This window comes from Vicugna pacos, chromosome 17, assembly GCF_048564905.1.
Source record: "Vicugna pacos chromosome 17, VicPac4, whole genome shotgun sequence".
NCBI classification, from domain to species: Eukaryota; Metazoa; Chordata; class Mammalia; order Artiodactyla; family Camelidae; genus Vicugna; species Vicugna pacos.
Genome location: NC_133003.1, coordinates 53,494,745 through 53,517,888, shown reverse-complemented (window position 1 = coordinate 53,517,888; position 23,144 = coordinate 53,494,745). Strand labels below are relative to the sequence as shown.

At 61.2% G+C, this 23,144-nt stretch overlaps 1 protein-coding gene across 1 annotated transcript in view; it reads right to left on the bottom strand.

The window, feature by feature from the left end:
* The window catches only part of IQSEC1 (IQ motif and Sec7 domain ArfGEF 1), a 284,272-nt gene that overhangs the window by 120,460 nt on the left and 140,668 nt on the right, over nucleotides 1-23,144 (bottom strand). The window contains exon 3 of the mRNA XM_072941947.1: nucleotides 3,775-3,819. Coding sequence (XP_072798048.1) covers nucleotides 3,775-3,819 — 45 coding nt within the window. The remainder of the gene's footprint in view (nucleotides 1-3,774; nucleotides 3,820-23,144) is intronic.

Below are 23,144 nucleotides of genomic sequence, written 5' to 3'. Positions count from 1 at the left end.
AGTGCAGGCGCCCGATCGCCGTCTGGTGCAGGGGTTTAGGGTCTTGGACGGCGGGACGGCAGGGCACTCCTGAATGCACCACACTCACCCCGCCTGCTCCCTGGGTCCCCTCGTTTGCTCAACACTGTTTAAAAAGCAGTGGTCTTATCGCATCTTCGTAAGGAGGGCTCGCTGCCCCTCTCCATCCATAGATGAAGAAACAGAGGCTCGGAGAAGACCCCATCCCTGTGTATGAGGGATGACATCCAGGCACGTTGGCCTCAGACAAGAGCTGGTGCCACAGGAGGGCTGGGCCTGTGGATCCCACGCAGGCTGTCTGGCACCCAAGGCTGGGTGTGGAACCGGGCCTGATCCCATCCCCCACCCCCTCCCCTGTGCTGGCAAAGCCAAAAACAATGCCATCAGCCTCAGGAGGGTGTTTCTCCATCCGGGCAATCGTGCCACCACCTCCTGCCCCCACGGGACACTGGCCACACCTGGGGACACTTTGAGTTGCCACAGTGGGGAGGGACTTGCACTGAGATGCTGTCAGACGTCCCACAGCGCACAGGACAGCCCCCCACCAGGAACGACCCAGCCGAGCAGCTCTGGAGAGCGGCCCTCCCTCGGGAGTGGATGGAAAGGCGTTCCCAGGGGCTCCGTGGAGGCTCCCAATTACCAATGGGGAGTGTGAGGCCCAGGGAGGGGAGGGGGTGCGGCCAGCATCGTTAGGACAGCCGGGCTGGACGCAGGTGGGGCGCAGTCCACCGCCCAGGCTGGGGAGAGGTGAGCCGCTGGGTAACTGGGCTGACGGCCAGGGCAGGCGAGGAAGGAGGGCAGGGGGCCCGTTTCCAGCCGGCAGAGCCAGCCTCCCACCCCTCCCCCAACAGGACATCAGCTTCCCTCTCACGCCGGCCCAGCAGAGGAAGCCGGCTGTGCCTTTGAAAGGAGGCAATTACTGGCTGGGACCTTTGTTTCTGAATTCCCAGGCTGTGAGCAGGCCTCAGACCCTCCTCCGGTGGGACCGGCCAGCTCAGAGTCTCCCACGAAGCCGCCAGGCCAGTGGCCCTGCTGCACAGAAAGGGCAGAGGCCCGGCAGCAGCGGGAGCAGGAGGCGGGGGCCTGGGTCTGGCACCAACTTTCCTTGGGGCTCTGGGTCTCAGTTTTCCTTATCTGTGAAATGGGAGGTCTGAGCTGGGCTCTGCCTCTGTCCCAAGGCTACTGGGAAGGTGAGACGTGAGGTGAGACCGCTGGGGTGAGGGCAGAGCTCACTAAGCACCTGCTGTTCCTCAAACGTGCCGGGCCAGCTCCACCTCAGGACCTTTGCACTGGCTGTCACACTGCCTGGATGCTCTTCTTGCAGACAGTCGCATGGCTCATCCCCTGCCCGCCCCCCTTTCCTTACGGTCTGGCTGAACGATGCCTCCTCCAAGAGGCCTTCCCTGACTACCTCCCATCACTGTCCCCTTTACCCTGGCTTACCTTTCTTTATAGCACTTGCGGACAACAACAACAACAACGTTGCCTGCCATTTCAGTAAGCAAAAAATGCTGCTAGTCACCAATCCACCAACCACCGCAGCAGCCCCTGAAGGTGCCCCTGCAGGGATTCGGGGGCAGTTAAGATGCACATCTAAGGAGCCGTTTCAGTGAGCCCTGACGCGTGCATCTTCCTGCACAGAGAAGCACCGCAGTCACTAGGTTGAGACGGCTTTTTCTGTGACCAGCAGCCTTCTTTGATGTAGGTCTGCCTAGCCACCCCCCACCCCCACCCCCACCCCGCCCCGTGCAAAACCTCCTCCTTGTCCTGGCCCCTCCCCGACCTCTTCAGAGCCTCCCTCAGAGGCCGACAGGCTGTCTCCCGGCCTAGCACTCTCAGTAAGGCCCCGGATAAAGCGTGACTCACAGCTTTGAGGTTACACCCTTGTCGCCACCTGACATGTTACATTAAAACTCGGCTTCTCTGTCCGTTGGCCGCCCCGCTGCAGTGTCTCTGCGCAGGCAGCGGGCAGCTGGCTATGGTCTCTGAGCCTCCAACACCTGCGGGTGCTCAGGAAATCAGGTCTAAGCAGTGGAGGGGGTGAGGTGAGGAGAGCCCAGGGGCCCGGCTCGTCCCCGCGGCTGTGAAGGCACGGGGCCACTGGCTGTGAGGCCAAGCGCGGCCAGCCTTGGGGAGCGCCGGTCACTGTGGCCACTCCCTGACCATGACCGCCCTGCCTTATGTGGCCAAGAGCGGGGCCTAGCTTTGGTGGTGAACGATACGGTCAAAAGCGAGGGGGCAGGGGACTCGCTGGAGCCCGAACACAGCCCCCAGACACCCTGGGGCCAGAGCCCACCCAGCCCCTTCCCCAGCCTGACCCCAGGCAGGGCCGCGGGTGGTCGGGGGCAGAGCAGGCGGCCTTCGACAGGGGGGAAGGGCAGTCAGGGCCCAGCTGCTTACAGAACTTTCCTGAACCTTCTCTCCCCCGGGGCCCAGCCGGCCCTGCCACGACTCCCACACACACACAGGGCACCTGGGACCAGCCAGGCAGGGGCCCCTGAGTGTGTGGGTATGTCTGAGTGTGAGCGTGCAACCACTTTTGGGCTGAAACCGGGGTGTGGCCGCCAGTGTGCGAGAACCATGCACGGCGCGAGGGTCTGGCTGCCGAGGGAATGCAGTGTGAGAACGTTCTGGATTCTGGTTGTGCAGGAAATGTGCACACATGGGCACGGAGTGTGCTGCAGCACCAGGCAGTGTCCACACCAGGATCTGGGTTCAAATCCCAGCTCCGCCCACCAGCTGAGAACCCCGAACAAGGGACTTCAGTAAAACGGGCGAGGAGCTCTGTGCGGGCGTGAGGAAGTGGGAGCCCGCCAGCCCTCCCCCACCGCCAGCGCCCGCCGTTACCGCCCGCCGTGGCTGTGGAGCGTCCGAGCCCAGGACTACACGGTGTGTGGACGGCCCTGCTCTCCATCCTCCACGAGGGCTGCCGGGATGCCCAGCCCCGAGCTAGCTCAGGGAAGCAGCACCCAGAAGGCCACCCCCAACCCTTCTCACGGCCCTGGCCACCTCCAGGTTTCAGAGCTGGTCACTAGGACCATCTCATCCTGGTACAGCACCTATGGCCACCTGATGGGGCAGGATGGGGAACTGCAGAAATCCCTTCTCACCGAGGCCGAAATCCTCGGGGGGCTGGGCTCTGCTCATGCCCCGCCACTGCCCCCTCCTACCTCCCTCCCAGCGCCCCGGCCACGTCCACTCCTCTCAGGGCCTCACAAAGCGTGCCCTCTCCTGGGAGAGGCTCACCTCCCACCCTCGCCAACTTCTGTCACCCCTACGCATGGCACAGACGTCCCCTCCCAGCCCACCCCAATCCAACCTCACTCCAGGACCAACTGCTTGTGCCTGGTCTTTCATGCCCCCCAGACGTGAGCAGAGACCTGCTGACCCCTGTCCAGGGGCCTTCTCCTAGGCCAGTCTCCAACCCTTTCTTCTCAAGACATCTTACAGAAACACCAAGATTCAAGACCCTCAAACACCCGCCATGTCCACCAAGCACGGGCTGAAAACTAATGGAAACTGTTGCTTCTCCCTCGGGCTGTAACCTTGGTTGTCATGGGAACTGCGGCTGCCACCCAGCCCCTGGGGGACCAATAGCCTTGGATCTCAGAGGAACCGTCAGCGGAGCATGGTCCTGGGGGGACCTTGGGCTGATCCTGATCATTGAGGGGACCTCGGGCTGAGCCCGGACACTGGGGGGACCTCGGGCTGATCCTGGTCACTGGTGCAGGCCAGGAGTAGACGGTGCAACAGTACCTGTATCTGTCAGTGGAGAGGCTGCTTCCGGTCTCCAGGGAGCTCCTGAGGTGGCAAAAGTGAGACAGGATTACTGATGACCCCACACAACAACCCCCCAGGGCCATGCGAGCTCAGGCCATGCTGGGCGGTCCCAGCTCAGGTCCTGGGGTAGGTGAGCAGCCCTGGGGAAAGCCTTTGGCCCCACGTGCGAGAAACCATGTGCTTTCTTTCCCTCTGATGGGTCAGCCAAACAGCTGCCCCGTCCCCACCCCAACACCAGGTTGGGGGTTTGCTCAGTCCCAAGGGGCCCTTGACAATGTCAAGTCCAACTGCTCCCCGTTGAATGGGGAAACCAAGGCCCAAGGTTCCACAGGACTCCTCCCAGCAGACGCTCTTTGCAGTCAGAGCTATGCCCTGGGGTGTGGCCTGAGCCCGCCAGCTGGCAGCTCTGCCCATGGGCTCCCTTCCCGCACAGACAACCCCTTTCCAGCATGAGCTGGCCCTGCCCCCTCACCCTCATCTCATCCTACCCCCGCCCCCAACCACCTGGGGCTCCCTGCTCCTGCAACACCGGCCTCACTCCTGCCCCAGGGCCTTTGCACTTGCTGTTGCCTCTGCATGGAGTGCTCTGTCCCCGATCACATTCAACAACTTCCCTACTCCTGGGTGAGGTGAAGTGGGGAGTCTCCTTTGACCCTGTTACCTGCTACAAACCGTGGGTTAGAGGTGGGGAGTGTAGTTGGGGGGGGAGCCCTGCCTGAGGCCCCACAGACGCCCCAGGAGGGAAACAGGCTCAGAGAAAGGAAATGCTGTGTGGCCAACACTCTGAGAGGCTTTCTAGGAGGGAGAGGGCAGGGCTGGGCCAGGCGGGCCTCCCCTCCCTCCCCTGCGGGGACTGTGCTGGGACCCGTGTGGGGTGTGGTGAGGAATCCTGGCTGCCAGGAAGCCCCAGATTAGGACGACCCGCTCCTGGCCGCACCGATGTGGATGTGCTGCGTGAGGCAGCTCCACTGCGATGTGACAGGGATGCCGGCAGGCGGGGCGGGGCTCCCCAGGGCGTGTCCTGCCCAGGCCCCAGGCTGCCCTGCCACCAGCAAAGGGATTCCACTCCCAGCTCCAGTCCTGCTCTGACCGCGTCATGGTCACGTGGCACCATGCTGGCCTGCCACAGACAGCCTGCCCAGCACACAGTCCCTTCTCCAAACGCTTCCTTATCTAACTGCCGTGTGAATCTCAGGAGGCACATAGCATCATGATCCCCGTTTACAAATGCTGATGGTGCGGCTCAGGGACTCCCTGTACCTGGAACACCATTCCACTCCCTACCTCTTTATCTTGCAGCAAACTCCTATTCACCCTCCAAAACCCTACTCAAATGTCAACTCCTCTATGCAGACTTCTTTGCCTACTCTGTCCCCCTAATCAGACTCCTTTCTTCCTTTTTTCCTCTCCCTCCTTCCCTGCCCCCCCTTCTTCTCTCTCCCACTTCCCTAAGAACAGTGAATATTCTTTGAGCACTTCCTATGTACTCGGCATTGGTTTTGACCGTTGACAAGTCTCCATCACAGCCTGTGAGGGAGGTAAGGTGACACTCCACCATATTGTGGCACCTGGGTCCAAGATATTGCAGGGTGCACAATATTTTCCATCAGACAGTACCTTCACCAAAGCACACATGAAGGTGGGGATGTTCTGCTGGGCATGACCTGCCCTCACAGTCCAGCAGGGCTGACCTGGCCTGCTGTGGCCTAGTCCTCAACCCTGTGGCACTGACCTCCTGATCGCCCGGTTGGGACTGTGTGAATGAGCACTCTCCCTCTTCCAGGCACCCTGCCGGGTCCACGCAGCTGCAGATTGAGGCCTACTCTGCCCATCACCCTCCCTCACTGCTCAGCCAGACTGCAAACAGGAGAGGCACAGCCTGGGCAGGACGGGTCCCAGAGCGCAGGTGCGTGGGAAGCGTGGAGCAGCTGGACTGGGAACCAATGGCCTGGGCTCAAACCTCAGGGCCAGGATGGGACAGGACGTGGCCCCCTACACCTCGGCCTCCTCACCAGGAACGAGGGGCAGCGACAACAGCCCCACCTCGCCCAGATGCTGCGAGAAAGGGAGATGCTGCCCGCGGGGGAGAAGTGCTTTGTAAACTGGGAGGCACAGGCCGGCAGGTCCTTGATACCCACACGCTGTTACTAACAGCACACCCAAGAGTGTTTATTGAGATGTTTATTGAGCCTGAAGCTTACAACGCTAATTCTGGAGCCAAGAGGGCGAGGGTTCAGATCCCAGCTTTGCCATGTACTGGCTGTGTGGCCTTGGGCAAGTTAATGAACCTCTCTGTGCCCCAGTTTTCACTCCTCTTTTATAATGCTCTGGAAGATTAAATAGGTTAGTATACTGAGAACAGCGCAGAGTCAGCATTCTATCAGTCCAGCTACGGCCAGGATAAGGCCCCAAACAGGAGCATGTTACGTTACGCATCATATGAAGGCATGCTTCCGACAGCGTGCAAATGAAATGTTAACGTGTTGCGTTAACACACTGATTCTGTATTAGTAGATGTTTGTTTTATTCACGTATGTAATATCCTCACTTACAGGGGAAACCGGGGCTCTGAGAGGCAGCCTGCTCAGTGCCACCGGCTCTTACTGAGGTGTGGTGGCTCCAAGCCCAGAGCTCTGTCTCTCTGCTGGAGCTCCTGCCCGCCCCCCGCAGGGGCCCCGAGGCATTTGGGGGACCCTGGACCAGGCTCATGGACGCGGAGCTCTGGGTCAGCCGGGCAGGGCTGCAGCCCCTCCTCCTGCCTCCACCGTGGGCTCGGGGTGAGCAGCCCGCCCAGCCTCCCCGGACGAGGGGACTGTCCTTTCCCTGGACCCCCGCCCCCAGCCCCACTTTATTGGGCTCCTGGGGAGGCCACTTCCCTCTCCCTCAGAGCAAACTGGCCCTCAGCCTCCCCGGCACGGTTTTCCAACCAGCACCCGACCACCTACGAAGTCCAAGAACAGGAAAAGCAAGCCTGCACTGTGAGAGGTCAGGAAGAGGGTTCCTCGGGGGTGGGCTGCGCCCCCGCAGGGCCCCAGGGGGCTCCCGGGAGGCTAGGCGGCTTCTGCCTGGGGGCCCAGGTGCTGGTTCCATGACTGTGGTTCGGTTTGCGACAATTCAACAAGCCGTACGCTGGATTTCAATACAGATTTACATTCAAAAACCCCCAAACCCAAACCAGCCTGGTCCAGCCCCAGCCTGGAGCAGCAGGAACCCAAGCCTTCGTTCAGCGCTGAGGGTCCTCCTGGAGCAGCTGTGTGGCCTTGGGAAGTCCCATTCCCCTTTCTGGCCTCAGTTTCCCTCTGCTAAAAAGCAAGGCAGTGGCCAGTGCTTCCACCGCGGGCTGCGTGGTCCTCACTTGGGACGCCTCTAAGAAACACAGCTGTACTGACACCTGGGCTCCAGCCCAGGCCAGAACCTCCGGGGGCATGCTTCTGCACCTCCGGTATTTTTTTTTAAACTCTTTACTTTAAAATAACCACAGGTGGGGGAGGGTATAGCTCAAGTGGTAGAGCTCATGCTTAGCATGCACGAGGTCCTGAGTTCAATCCCCAGTGCCTCCTCTAAAAACAAAATAAACTAACCTAATTATCTCCTCCTCCAAAAAATAATATAAATTTAAAATAAAATAAAATAACAACAGATTCACATTAAGTTGCAAAATAAAATATGCAGAGAAGATCCATGCACCCCTCCCCCCGCCTCCCCTCCTCCAGTAATAACACTGTGGACAAAAAATGCCGCCAACCAGCCAGCCATCAGCCACTGCAGCCACCCCAGCAGCGCACCCCAGGGGGACTCAGGATGGAGAAAACAGGAGACTGGCCCGAGACAGTGAAAAGGCCTGTCTAAGGCGATGCAGTTCTGCCACACATCGCTGTGTATGAGCGCCCGCCACCACGGGCGTTCCGGGACCGGTCCCTCTCCAGGCGCCACCTCTCCCTCCGCAGACACACCCACTTCTCTCCCCATCCTTCACCCCTGATGGCTTCTGTCCGTCATTTTGGCATTTCAGGATGTGCACAAAGAGGATCGTACAGTATATAACTTTTCAAGACTGGCTTTTTTTTTTCCACTCGGCATCATTCCCTGGACGTTTATTCAAATTGTTCACGTATCAATAGTTCCTTACTTTTTACAGCTGAACAATGTCCCAGGGCGTGGATGTACCACAATTTGTTTATCTATTCACCCGCTGAGGGACGTTGGGCAGTTTCCGGTTTTGGGGGGCCTGTGAGGCGCAGAGCAGCTATGAGTGTTCTCCGACAGGTTTCTGTGTGAACGTAAGCCTTCCTTTCTCTGGAACACGTGCCCAGGAGTGCGGCAGCCAGGCCGCTTGGCAGGAGTGCACTAACTCTGAGAAGAGCCCACCACACCGCCTCCCAGCGGCCGGACCGTTCACGCTCCCGGCAGCAGCGTCCGAGGGGCCCGCTTCTCTCGGCGTCCTTGCCGGACTTGCAGCTGTGCTGACGGACGCGGCGGGAAATCTCACTGTGGTTTCAGTTTGTGCTGCCCTAATGGCTTTCGACGCTGACCACCGTCCCATGTGTTTACCTGCCACCTGCACATTTTGTTCAGTGAAACAAAGGTGCCCCTCCGTGTTAACAAGCTCCCCAGATGGGTCTAACCAGCTAATCCTCGAGGGCCCTCCCAGCCTAGAAAGTTCTGTTAATTTTAAAAAGAACATGTTGACCGGTGCAAGAATTCCTCCTGGCACCCTGTGCTTTTTGGAATAAACCCCTGGAGGGCCCTAGGGTGGGGTCTGGGCTGTCACGGGTGGCTCTGGGCCATTGTGTCTCCGGCTGGAGGGCGACTGTGTTTCTGAGAAGCAGGGAGAGGACAGAGGACAGGGGCAGGACAGGCAGAGGGCAGGCTCTGGAGGCTGCGGTGTGAGTGACGGGACCCTCCCGGGGCCCCCGCCCCAGGGCGTCTGCTCAAAGCCCCCAGGAGCCTGAGCAGGGGGCGGGGGCCTGGCCTGGGGCACAGGGCGGCTCCAGACAGTCACAGGCCCTGGACTGGGGTTATCTGTGAAATTTACCTCCATCACCGAAGGGGCAGGGAAACCGCACACCTCCCTCTCACTAAATAAGTCACACGTCCCCACAGTACCCGCCGCAAGTAACAGCAGAGCCCCACAAGGGAAACAAAACGGCCCCCGGCCCAGCTCCCGAGGGACCAGCCAGCGGTGGACACCTCTCGGCCGGCCTGTCTCTGTGTGCCGGGACCCAAACGTGGTGTTAGTGCTTTCTGGTTACACAAAAGTACGCTCTGTCCTATACCACATGCTCCCCCTCACTTCACACTTCTCTGGAATGTGCTTTTTCGGTTGTCAAACATTCCTCTGTGTCACCCTTTGGAAGCTGCCCGGAACCCCGGGCATACACCCTGCTGCCCGTGTGGTCCCCCGACACCGTCCAGAGGCTGAGCGGCTGCCCCTCAATGAGGTCTCTGTGCAGGTGGCGGATGTGTCTCTAGGACCCGCTCCTGGAATTTCTGGCTTACAGGGCGGGATGTTTGCATGGCTCTGGGGACACATGGATGCCAACCCAAGGGGCTGGACTGATGCTCTCACAACAGTGGCAGGGGTGTCTGCCACTCCCAGGGCTCCCGAAGTTTCCATCTGGGGCAGACCCTGGGCGCCATTCTCCCTGTGCCCATTTTCTTGAGTCCCTGGCCAGCCCCGGACAGAGAGCACCCAGTGGCCAGCCAGGCCGGGCTCACTCACTCCCAACCACCGCCCCGGGTGTCAGCTGTCACCTCTGTCACCCTTCCTCTCTGGGGCTCCAGAATCAGGGATGCAGAGAAGGTGGGAGGTGACCAGGCTGCCCTCTGACCCTGTCCAGTTATCCCTGGGGGGTGAAGCTGCTGTTGGATGTCACCCACCAGGGTGCCCAGTTCCAGTCTGCCTCAGCCTCAGTTTCCTTGTCTGTAGAATGGGTGTGATCTTCCTGCCCCAGGGGCTCTGGAGGCTGGCGCACTGAGGGCTTCTTGTATACTAGACGGACGTGAGGCACTGCCAGGCTGGCACCCCCTCCCCCCAATCCCCCCAGGGCCTCCCGCTGAGAAAGCCACAGAGCCCTGCCCACCTATCCCAGCCTTCCTGTCCTGGCTCTGGGCCCCAGAGAGCCCTGACCGCAGGCACAGTGAGTGATTGTCCCGGGCTGGCCTCCGTGCCCCTCCGTCCTTCCAGGCTGCCCTGCCCAGAACTCAACCCGAGTCTGGAAAACCCTCCGTGGCAGGGGGAGGTGGTGTCTCTGCCCGGCTCCCCTGGACACAGGTGTGGACAGAGAGCTGGAACAGTGGCAGGGGCCCTGGGGTGAGACCAGGTGGTGGGGGGAACCCCTCGTCCCTGTCTGCGCCTCAGTTTCCCCACCTGCACCATGAGGAGGTTTGTCTAGAGAAACGGCTCTTAACTTTGGGGGTGGGGGTGTCTCCAGCCACTTCAGGACAAGGACTTGTCCATCCCACCTATTAACCACGCAACCCCGCCTTGCCCCGCTCTCTGAGAGCCTGGTCCTGACCGGTCCCCCTCACGACCAGCCTGCTTTACAGATGAGGAAACAGAGGCATCATTCAGAGCCCAGGCTGAAACGACAGGGAGTAAGAGACATCGCTGCCCGTGGAGGGAGGGGCAGACAGGAAGAGCAGGTGCGCATCCCAGCTGGACCACGGGACCAGGTGCGTAGACGAAGCAGGGGTAGGGCTCCCCTCAGACCCTGGCCGGGAAGAGCCCCAGGGAGGCATGACCCCTGAGCCCAGACCTCCGCTCAGAATGGGCGGGGGCACTGCCCGCAGGTGGGCAGCAAGGGCGGGGTCTGAGCATGTTCAGGGTGAGGGCACGTCCAGCCTCCCCTGGCTCAAGGGAGTGGGGCTGAGGACTTGCCTCGCAGCCGGGAGCCTGGACAGGCCTGTGCCCGGTGCCCTTGGGTGTCGCGTCTGGGAACCAGGTCCCGTTAATCCTGTGCCTGGTTCGCTGGCAGGCAGGGAGCGGAGAGATGCAGTCTGTCCAGCCCCGCCAGGAGGGAGGGCCATGCTGCAACCCTCTTCAGATGCTGCCATGATCTCACTGCATTGTTCAGGGGCTGGAGTGTCGTATCCCCACTTTACAGACAAGAAAACTGAGACCTGCTCGACGTCTCTCAGCTGGCAAGAGGCCTCACCCGGATTCTGGCCTGGGTCCCTTGCCCTCTGCTCCCTGGTCCCCACCCCTGGAAGTCATCCAGGCGGCTGCCCCCAACCAGGACATCCCAACCCCACTGGCCCCGAGGGTGGAGGACACGCGGAGGTCTCGCCACGGTGGGGGCCCCTCGAATCTCCGGAGAAGAAGCCAATTCACTTCAAACCCAGCAACTGACACACTTTTCAAAATTACTCTCAAATCTCTAATGCGCTCTCCTGGCTCAAAAGAACAACAAAAAGATACCAAGTTGAAAAGCCCCTTCCCACAGCCCCACGTCCACCCAAGCCCCTGCCCCCCGGGGGTCCTGTCACGAGCTTCCTGGGAACCCCTACAGAATTCCTTTATGCAAAGAGGGGCAGGCAGGACATGCCCAGGTGTGTGTGCTGTGCACGCGCGTGTGACCCGGCTCTCACTCCTTCTGGACACTCGGCCCTTGCTTTCTCCTAACACCCCTGTTCTGGAGCTGGTGGACACCTCCCAGACGCCCTGTGGGCTGAGCCAGGCTGGCCACGGACCGCGGCGGGGTTGCCTCCCCTTCCCTGTCCGATGCGGGGCCCACTGGCCGGCACCCCAACCATCAACACACTCTCAGCTCCACACTGACCTCACATGACCAGATATACACACAACACCCTCTACAGCATCACACGCGCACATGCGTGCACAGAAGCACGCAGACCCTCCTGTGAGGGTGGGGCCCACCCTGGTTGGCCCCAGGGCTAGTCTCTGGGTCGCACGCCCACAAGAGTCAGGCTGGGATGGGCTCCCGGGCCCTGCACTCAACAACCACATTCAAGAACGGCCTGCCAAGCTCTTTCCACTTAGATTTGTGGCCCCCCTCCCTGCAAACTGAGCGTGTTCATTCACTTTAGTTGAACGGAAGTTAAGAACAACCAGGAACATGCCCAGAAGCCACGGCAGCCGGGCACCTCCCCGCAAACCTCAGGGGAGACCAAGGCTCCAGCGGCCGGGGACAGTGGGCCCTCAGCAGCGTGCAGGGCTGGGGCGCGGGGCTTCTGGCCTTCCCAACGCCCCGGGGGCACTGCCACTGTTACCCACAACTTGCAGAGGAGAGAGCTGGCTACAGAGAGGGGAGGTGGCTTGTCCCCAGTCTCTCAGTAAGTGAGGGGCCCCTCGCTCCGGGAAACCCTTTGACTGCAGGGCGTATGAGACTGGGGAGTGGGTGGGGCAGGAGGGAGGGGAGGAGGCCCAGCTTGCACAGCTGATGCGGACCCCAGCCCACAGCAGCAGGGGGTGGACCCCAGCTCTCCTGGAGGGCTGCAGAGGGGCCTGGAGCCACAGTGGGGACCCCCAGTCCCTGGACCCACCATTGTGGTGGTCCCTGGAGACACAGGAGCCACCTCTGTTCACCGGGAGGAGGAGTGCTCAGCCTGAAGGCTGTGGCACGGGGGTGTCTGTTCCACGTGTGGTCCCCCGACACCGTCCAGAGGGTGAGCGTCCAGATGCCATCGCAGCACGCAGTTCCCCACGCGTCTGGTCTCTGCCTGCGACACGCAGCTCTCTCCTGGCAGATGGCTGAGCCCTGGCGGGAGATCTCGCGCGCCCTCGGCCCATGCGGCGGCCAGCGGCGGCGGCAGCACGGGGAAGAAATGCCTTTGGGCAGCCGGGCAGGGCTGAGCCCCGGGCGCGGGGGCCGAGTGGGTGGGTGGAGGGCAGCGTCCTCACCAGGGCGTGGGCGTGGGCGTGGGGGCCTGTCCCAGCCCCAGTCTACAGACACGCTGAGCTGGCTGCTCCCTGGCCCCTCCCTGGCACTGCCACCCACTCAGACCCCCAAGCCACACCCTTGGGCATGGCTCCCAACAGACCCCTCCAGGTTTTCCCAGCCTCCCCACCCCACCCAGCCTGGGCCTGGCATGGGGGCGCCCTCTGGACGTGCTTCTGGATGAAGGGAGAGAAAACTAACTTTAGGCTGAGGGACAGCAGGGGACACCTTTTCCTCACCAACACACCTGGACTGCCCCGAGCCAGGCTCTGGCCCCTCACCGAGGCCCAGCTCAGGGGCACCTCCTCCAGCCACAGCCCAGGGGCTCTGGGCCCACCAGGACAGGGATATCTGCAGAGCAGCAACTGCACCCAGTGCTGCTCCAGACCCAGGCACCCAGGCTGGCGACAGTCTGGTGGGAAAGCTGGGCCTAAAAGGACAAAGGCAGGACCCAGGCGGGTTGGCACCAAAGAGAGTAAGGGGTTCAGGAAGGCAGAGGGGCGGGGAAGGGACACCTTGTGACCTGATACGCGTGAGCCTTCAGAGGGACAGACAGGTCCCTAGGGGAAGGTGAGCAGCCCTGCTGTCCCCACGCGCTGGCCTGCCACTGATGGGCTGCCCCACAGGGAGAGCCCTGCCCTCTCTGGCATCCTGTCCCTTCTGGACTTGGGGCTCCTGGCAGGCACACCAGCCAAGGGCACGGCTGTGAACAAGGACCGGATGGAGGAAAGCACAGGCCGGCGCGGGCGGGTGGCTGGAGGGCCCGGGGTCGGCCTGCCCGCGGGCTCTGGGCTAGGAGACTCCTCACCCGAGGCTGCCGGGGGAGGCGCAGCCCTGAGGACAGGAGGGAGGGCGCAGAGGGCTGAGACCAGGCCCAGAGCACAGGGGCTGAGTGCACGGCCCAGCCCCGGCCCGGGAGTCAGGATTTGAGCCACTGGCTCCTGGAGTCTGTCTTCTCCTGCCTCCAGGGCTCTCTGTAAACCGGGAAGCACGCGGACGAATGAGCGGGTGCTGGCTCCTCCAGCTGCAGGGTCCCAGCCATCTGCGGCCCCCACCCTGGCTGAGAAACTGCTCTCACCTGAGTACCAGGTGCTGCCCGCGGCCACCTGTGTGTCCTCGCCCGGCCTCAGAGCCAAACGGCCCACTTGACAGATGGGGACAGGGCACGCCTGTCCTCCAGTCCTCGCTCTGACTCCCCCACACTCTTCCTCCCCAGCGAGGCTTGGCACAGCCGGCAGGGGCCCCTCCCTGAGGGTGTGAGGTCGACCTGAAGTAGATGCTGCATTTTCTGGGATAATTCAAAATGCCCCAGGCAGCTTTTGGGTTTTTAAAAAAATTTCCAATATATACCACTGGGAAAAGAGGAAAGATGAAACACTAAGGCAAAAGACTCTCATTTGTAGGTCCCAGTTGGCTAAGAAAGAGGAAGAGATGACACCCTGAGTGGGGGACGGGAGGGTCAGCCAGAGCCCTAGCACCGGGGGGACCGCGGACTCACCCAAACATGCAGCCACGAACCCTCTCATCCCAGCCACGGGGCCCCTGGAACTCAGTCCCATGACTCCAGGCTCCAGGCAGGGGCCAGGGGCCCCACTGAGCCGGTGGGCTGTCTCCAGCCTCAATGGAGGCCCCATTGTACAGAAAAGAAATCTGAGGTTCAGAGAGGTAAGTCGTCTGCCGCAAGTCACACAGCCATTGGGCAACAGAAAAGAGGTTCCATCCGAGCCACTCCTGCAGCAGGAGGAGGTGCTAGAAAAGTCCCTGATTACCCCAGCACCTCGGCCCCCACCTCTGCTGGGCCCATCCAGTTTCAGAGAGATCCTCGGAGGTGCTCTGATCACTCAGCAGCCTAGGAGATGGTCAGGGGCTGGAGCCCAACCAAGGATGGGGGGATCTGAGGGACTCGGGTGCCTGCACCCGGACTGGGTGAGGCCGGAAGCGTCTCTCTGATTTGATGAAGGAGCAAATGGGAGAAGATGCACGCGTTACCCTGGCCTGGCGAGCGCTGAGAGATCAGGGCTGAGGGGTCCAGCGATAACCATGGTGATTAAAAATGCATTGCTTCCCTTATTAACCGTTCCAAGCAGATGCCGGGACCACCCTGATGAAGAATGAAACCACCGCAGGGAACCAGTAGAACACCTCGCGATCAGCCGAGCCCGGGGGCTGCTCCAATGGGACCCTCTCACAGGGACCCCTCTGGGGTCAGGCACGCCTGGGGATGAGGAGCACGGGACATCTGGGGCCCAGGACCTGGGTTCCTGCAGCTCTCGTGCCTCCGGCTCATCCCCAGGGGGGAAGGCCAGGGCCCTTCGCTGGGTCTGACCAGTGAGCTGGCCCCGAACCGGCACCGCGCCAGCTCTGGCTTCCACCCCGCTGCCCCCAGCCTCACCGGCCTCGCCCCGGTTCCCCTGCAGATCGCTCCCTTCTCTTAACCTTGCAGTCTCAGGCGACCAGGCTCATTTTTGTCTTGAAGGAATGCCCACGTTGTGTCTGTCGCAGCTCTCCGCTGCTGGGCGAGGGTAGGGACCTGGGGACGGAGGGCTGGGAGAGCCAGCTGACTGCGCTGCCGCGTGCTGGTGGCCCTGGGCAGCAGGGCGGTCATGCAGGCCCAGCTGAGGGCCGCCCCCTGGAGGGGGGGCTGGGTCCCGGATCCTCGAGGAGCTCTGGGGATGGCGCACGAGACCCCAGGGGCAGCAAGAGGGACCTGCACTGCCTTTCTGGGTGGAGGAGGCTGGCCCCAGCGCCCCCAGTGGGGTTAAGCCTTGGGGAGATGGGGTCTAGGGGTCTCAGCTGTCAGGGAGCTTGGTGACCACACAGGCCACGGAGGGACTGAGACGGGGTGTGGGGGTGGTCACTGGCCTTTCTGTCCCACAGTCACCAAGGGTCCAGCTCATTAGACCCCACATTGCCCCCAGGACTTTTATTTTCTGAGTAAACTTTTAATTTTGAGATAATTATAGGTTCACTATAGTTGTTAGAAATAACAGAGCGCCTGGCACAACTTTACCTACTTTCCCCAACGGTAACATCCTGTGAAACTGCAGGGCAACGTCACCCCCAGGGCGCCGGCCCTGCACCGTCCACCACCTCTGACGGATTTCCTGCTTGAGTCCTACGCATGTGTGCGCGTGTGTGCATGTGTGCATGTGCGTGTGCGCGCGCGCGCGTGTCTCTTTAGTTCCACATGCTTTTACGTGCAGGTTCACGTCAGGACGCACAATACTTCCATCACCACAGACGTCCCTTGTCCGACACCCCCTCTTTATGGCCCAAACCTGTGCACCCCTTCTCTGGTCTGAAATGAAGTTCATGAATAATACAGTCTATCTACACACGTATTTTAAAGTGAAAGTCATCAGAATGCCCCAGCTGTAACAACACAGAAAAACAGAAAAGAGGAAAGCAGTTTACAGTGACGTGACCAGCAATGAGGTACGTCAGTGGCGGGCGCACAGGGACGAGGACGCGTCCTTCTTCTGCCTCTCTGGGGGAACGGCAGCGACAGACCCAGACGGATACAGGGGGTGGCTTGCAAGTTGGGTGCCACGAGGGATGCTGCCCTCGTGACGTGACGCCCCAAGTGGTGACAGCTCTTGGCAGGGCCGTGAGCATATCGAAGTCTGATCGCTCCCCTGACTGTGAGAAGAGCGGCTGAGTTCCTGGAAAAGTGCATGTATTTCACAATCACATGAACCGTGTTTTGTGGTTCAGGTGTCAAATGGCGCGAGGCCTGGGGCGTGGGTTTTCACTTCTGTGAATAGCTGGTGAGACATTTGCCGGTCTGGGCCACACAGGTCGCCTCCCACACTGGAGGGAGTGAGGTCCCTGGCCCTCCCACCAGACACCCCTCCACGCATCCACTCCGAGAGCCGCCCGCACCTCCAGGGCCCCAGCACACCCTCTGTCCCCGACACTGGCCCACCGCGTCTGGCTCCCTACGGGCAGGGGCCCAGCACCAGACAGGGGCTGCGTGCCGTGCCGACACAACCGACCGGGCCAGCCAGCTGGCCCAGGCGACGCGCAGGGCGCTCCTCGGGTGCTCCAGGACCAGCCTCCCCGCCTCCCCTCTCCTGCTGAGGAGTCACTTCCTTTGTGGAGGCCGCTGCCAGCCACAGAGGGACGGCATCAGCTCCTTCAAGGGCTAGCTGGTCACCACGTCCCCTGAATGGACCCTCAAGTCCAGAACCGCAAAGCAGCATTGGAAACTCTGCTTTGTGTAACAGGCTGGTGGTTGAGGCACTTCAGTAACAAATCACACACATCGATGCACAGGAATTCCCCAGAAGGACCCCAAGAAACTGGACACAGTGGCGGCCTCTGGGCAGAGGGACCCGGCGGGGGTGGGGGGAGGCGACTCTGCACTGTGTACATTTTTGTACCATGTGGATAAAATCTCTCTTAAGCCTATGAATAAACAAAGTATAGCCCCCCAAAAGTTGGAAGCAGGTATTATCGGTGTGATTAAAAAATTCTGAGCACCTACGTCGTGCCAGGCACCCCTACGAGCCCCCCTAAGGGTGTCGCTGGGTGACTGACACCCTGGGGGACCGGGTTCTGGGCGGGGGGACCAGAGCCCCACGTCCGCCATCCCTGCCCCTGCCCTGGGACAGAAACTCCAACAAAGGCAGTGGAGGCATCAGCAGGTGCCCAGCCAGACCCAGCCCTCCCCGGTCAACGCCAGGGGTCCCCCGGGCTGAGTGGCTGTCCTCCAGCAGAGAAGGAGGATGAACTTCACCCTCACGCCTGCATTTATTCAAAAAAGGGTAAATCAAAACCACAGTGCAACACTACTACACACCGCGAGGACCGCTATTAGAAACACAAACAAAAACCCGAAAAACAAAGCAGCAAGTGGGCGCAAAGAGGTGGAGAAATGGAAACCCTTGTGCAGTGCTGGTGGGAATGTAAAATGGGGCAGCTGCTGTGGAAAACGGGAGAGGTTCCTCAAAAAGTTAAACATCAATTACATACGATCCAGCAGTGCTACTTGTGGGAACACACACAGAAGGGCTGCAAGTGGGGTCTCAAGAGGTGTTTGCACGCCCATGTTCAGAGGAGCATCAGCACAGCAGCGGCAAGGTGGAAGCAACGTCGGCGTCCGCAGACAAGCAACACATAAGCAAAGTGCGGCCCGTCCGTACAGAGGATGCCGTCCAGCCTTAAGGAGAAGGAACTCCTCAAACTTGCTGCGGCGTGGATGAACCTTGAAAACGTCATGCTGAGTGAAATGAACCCGTCACAAAAGGACAGACACTGTGTGATCCCACTTATCTGAGGCCCTAGAGGAGTCAGATTCACAGAGACAGAAAGTAGGGCGGTGGGGGGCAGGGGCTGCGGGAGGGGAGGGGGTTAGTGTTTACTGGGGACAGGCAGTTTGGGAAGAAGAAAAGGCTGTGGAGACGGACGGTGGAAGTGGTCTCACAACAGTGCGAATGCACTGATGTCACCGAACCGGACACCTTGAATGGTTAAAATGGTAAATTGTATGTTACGTGCATTTCACCATGATTTTTAAAGAAAGATGATTGGCGTCTTACAGAAACAAAGGCAAGACTAAGCCTGGGAAGCTCCCAGGCGGTGGGGGGGCCAGAGAAGCGGGGGTGGTGACCACAGAGGGGCCTGGGCCGTGGCAAAGGCGGGGACCAGTGGCGGGGAGCGCAGGCCCAGGGGTGCCCAGCAAGGCAGGCCCAGCTGGGGGACAGCATCCCTGCCTGCTCTGTGAGCCCCTCCTTCCCCGCACCCCGCCCCTGGCCTCTGGGGCAAGTTCTCCAGCTGCACTGTCTGCACACCGGGGACAGCAGCAGCCCCCTGCCAGGGTCACCACGCAGGTCAGATGAGCTAGAACCTGCAAGGAGCTGCAACCCGAGGCTCAGGTTTGCACCCCGAGTGCCCTCCCCTCTCTGACCACGAGGCAACCCTTTTTCCCCCACACGCCTGCAGGCGGGGGATGTGGGAACCCCCCCGGGCTCTGGGTCATCGTCCTGGCCTGGCTCTCGGGATTCTGTCAGGACACTGTTCACATCTGTCACCCTTGGGGGCCTGTATCCTCCCAGAAGGCAGAAACACTTCCTTATTTGGCTCTATGTCCCTTTGCTTAGGGCAGCGTCCAGCGCGGGCTCCGTAACACCTTCAATCAATGAAGGTTTACTGAGCAATTACTATGTGCCCAGCGCTCTCTAGGTGCCAGAGACGGCAGCAGCCAACATGCCATCCACACCGCTGTCCTGGCGTAGCTGACACGCCAGGGGCCACGATGGACCAATCCACCAACAAGTAGGGACCCAGCGTGGCCAGCACTGGGCAGGGGCGGCAGGGGGGTTGCCACCCAGATCCGGTGGCTCCAGGCAGGGTGAAGAGTGAACGAGCAAGCGAATGAATGAGTGAATGAAAGGACAGGTGTGCAGGGGAGCGAGACTGCCCCACGCCGGCCCCCGCCCCGCAGCTCTGAGTCTCACTCACTCAATGCAAACTCCCTCCCGCCCAGCTTCCTGCGCTCAAGCAGCAGGACGCCGCGCGCCCACGGTAAGTGTAGTTACAGTCGGAAGGAGGCTGACCTTAATTAAGACACCGTTAATTAAGCCGTCAGCAGGGTAATGCCCTCGGTTGTTAGCAGATTTGATTAAGGAACGATTCTTGGAGGCCTCATGATTTCCCCATTTCATGAATAAATCTCCTCCCTCTTTCCTCGTCATCCCTGGTCCGGTGGCGAGGCCGCCTCCATCAGTGCCTGAGCTCCCGGTGGGACCCGGCCATCTCAGCAAGAGTCTAGACACCAAAGCTCAGCTGGGGGCCCACAAGGTGGAGGGGAAGAGACCGACCAGAGGACAGGGAGGCCGGGAAGGGGTGGGCCGCTGGCACGGCTCCCTCTGGAGCAAGACTGTCCGGGTCTGGTGCGTGGCGTATTCGGGGAGGGACATACTGCCAAGAGCACAGCAGGAAGCAGCCAGGGGACCTCAGTCAAGCTGCTGCTTCTCTCTAAAATGGGATGGTTAACACCCCACTTTAAAAGTGAGAACCAGTGAGGCCAGTGGCATAGGAAGCTTCCAAGCCAAACAGTGTAACCCTGTCGGTGGCCACGGCACTCCTGGGCTGCTGTGTGCAGCTGTCCTGAAAGCTAAGCGTCTGGAGGCTCTCAGCTCCCCAGCCCTCCACACCGCGGCAGCCCAGGGGACAGCAAGGTCTGAGCCGCAGGCGCTGGGAGAGCCCTGGTTCTGGTCCCCAAATCTTACTTCAAGCAGGGCAATTCCCCTCTTCAGCCACCCCCTCCCCGGTCTCTCTGCAGTCTCTGGTTCCCGGGGCTCTGGTGGCAGCACGTGGGAGGATGGCCTGGATGTTGGGGTGCCAGGCCGTGGGAGCCTGCAAGCCAGAGCAGCGGGACACAGAGGGAGACAGGGAGCCAGGAGCCCCCCGACCGGTCGCCATCCCCACCAGCCCCACCCCCTCCCAAGCGAGCGGAGGAGACAGGCGTTGTCCGTGGGTCAGCAAACCTGGGAAGGGGGGACATGTTAAGAGGCAGGTTCCTGGGCTCCCGGTAGACCGAATGGGTCTGCACTGGTATCGGGAATGGCACTGAAATCAGTACCATAGCTGTGTCCTTGGCAAAATCACGATGGACAGGATGGGGTGGCAGTGCGTGGGGAAAGGGAAAGGTGGAGTGCATTCATGAACCTCAACCACAGCTGTGCATTAAAGTCACGTGGGAACCTACAGCCACCCTGACGCCTGCAGCCTCCCCACACGCATAAAGCAGAACCTCTGGGGGGTGGGACTCAGGCATGGGGGTTTAAAAAAAATTCTCCTTGAGTGATTCTAGTACAGAGCCCGGGCTGAACCCCCCACCGCAGGCCAGTACGCCCCGTCTCCTGCGGACGTTGCGGAGCCTCGGTTTCACCATCTCTAAAATGGGAGCCATGATGCCCGTCTGTCTAAGGCTGTTTCGTGGCTTCATCACTGAGATCAGGGGCTGGGCAGAGTGCAGACAACGTCCGCTGTCACACTTCACCCCATGACTCCCTCCCGCCTCCACCCAGGGGTTAATGGCACTGAGAGCTGAGAATTTCTCTGACCTCGGGCTCCCAGGCGCAGGTAAGGTGTGGCAGGGAAAAGACAGCTGCCTTGGGAGGACCTATTCCCAACCGCGGCAGCGGAAGTTCCAAGCCAGGAAAGGATTTACTATTTGTTTCCAAAAATACAGCCAGGGCCCTGTCACAAGGAGTGAGAACTCCGGTGTGTTCCGCTCACATCAACAAACCAACCCGTGGGCTTTTCCACTTAAAAAGCAAATGAACTTCATGGCAAATCTAGACCTGGACCACCTCCATCACCCTCAGGGCTCTCGCCCAGGCCCACTGACGCAGCGACAGGAGCCGTCTCCTTGTCTCCACGCTCCGTTAGTGAGCAAGCCATCTGTCCCTCAGGGGAAGGGAAGGGTGCTGCTTACCCAGGGCTCCACAGACCCACATCAGGGTGCAGGGGGTTCGGGCCCTTGGAGTGCCCCCAGATGTCCCCCGACATGATGCTCCAGGCCTCCCCTTCTGGTCCTGGGACTGAGCCCAGCCTGAGGGTCCAGCTCTGCCCTCTAATCTCACAAGGTCTGAAGTCACTAAACAGCCCCCAGTGGCCCAGCATGGGCAGGTGCCCGGGGCAGGTGGAGATGTGGGGCTTCCTCTGGTCCCATGGAGGAGTCCTGTGAGGCCAAAGACCAAAGGTTGCGCACCCCAGAACAGCACCCCACAGAGCCCCAGCAAGGGAAGCGGGCACCCTAATCCGATGACCCAGGAGGCCTGGCTTAGTGAAGCAAAGGCTTGGTTTCCATAAATACCCGGGCCCGTGATGTCACCGCCCCGCGCACACTGTCACAGCCTCTGCTGCTGGCGTTGGGCCCAGCAGACAGGTGTTCTGCCACTGGCCCATGGGACACCTGGGTGGCCCAGGGGGTGCTGACGCCCCTGCTCACAGCGGCAGGCTGGGCCTTCGCCTGTCCGTGGAGGACACAGCATCCTGTCCCCACCCTAGCCTTCCTGTCAACCTTCCATCAGACATGGCTGAAGGGCCGGTCATGGGAGAGCTGAGCAGGAGACTTTTCCAAATGGACACACCAAACACCAATAGGGTAGCAGCAGGTCTGGGGGCCCTGCGCACAGGTGTGGGGGCTACCTGCCCTCAGAGAAACGGAATTTCACAGCCCGACGGAGAGCTGCTGACTAACAGCCTTTTCCTCGTCGTCACACCGACAAACACATCCACTGCAGGGGACAAACGCTGGCATCTCTGCCGCCTGGCTCCCTCAGCAAGCCACCTGCACGGCAACCCACCCTCACCCCCAGCCCCCGCTCCAGCTCCCCGCTCGGCAAGGGCCCCTCTGGCCTCTGGCCTCGAGTGCCAGGCATGATTAGCCTGCACGTATACTCACAAGTAGCGTCTTCTGCACGCCATCCTGTCTGGGGGCAGCTTCCCCTCCTCTCCCTCTCCGGCTGGGAAGGCTCGGTGGGTAGAGGCGCAGCAGGGCGCTCCGGCGAGAAGTGGAAGGGAATAAAATTAAACCGAGGGGCCGGTCACATTCCCGGGGGTGGCGGGCTCCTCCAAGGAGGCTGGGGCAGGCGCAGCGGGAGGCAGGAGCGGGCTCCCGAGAGCCAGGAGCCTGCGAGGATGTCGAGTCACCACAGCGGCCGCGCCGGGCGCGGGCCTCGCTGCTACCTGGGACCACCTCGGGCTTCTCCCCCCGGCACATCCGGGACGGCGGGGCGCGGGGCGCGGGGGGAGGGGAGGGCGGGGGCAGTCCGCGCGGGCTCGCTCTCGCAGCATCCGGAGGAGGGGCCGGCGCAGAGGCTCCCCCCGCGCCCAAGGAGCAACGTAGTGCGGCCGCGCTGGACCAATCGCGAGGCTCCCGTCGCCGTGGCAACCGCAGCATCAGGCGCGGCCGCCCCGCGGCGCCCTCGCTGCAAAGTCACCCAGCGGGCGGGGAGCGCCCGCGCGGTGGCCGGCACTCGGAACCTGGAAGTCTGTTGCTAAAAGGCACGCGCTGCCCCGGAGCCCGCTCTGGCGTTGCTTTCCAGGGCGGCTTCTCTGTCTCTGGCACAGAGACGCACGAGCCACGGAACGCGTGGGGCTGGCACCCTGGAGCCAGGCCGACCGATTGGCTCTGCCCCCCAAAGGCCCTGAGACTCTGGGCAAGCCGCCTCTCTTCTGGGAGCCTTGATTCACGCTACTGTAGAATGGGATCACAACAGCTACGTCACAGGGTTCCAGGAGGGCTTCCCACACAGCAGCCGCACAGCTGGGTGGCAGCAGTTGTCATCTGTGCAGGCCACGTCCTGGGGGCTAGGGAGAACTTCTGGTCTAGCTGTGGTGCCCACTCATTCATTCACCCACTCACTCACACATTCAGCCAATACTCGGAGCCCCTGCCACGTGCCAGGCACTGCTTTTGGACTGAATAAGGCA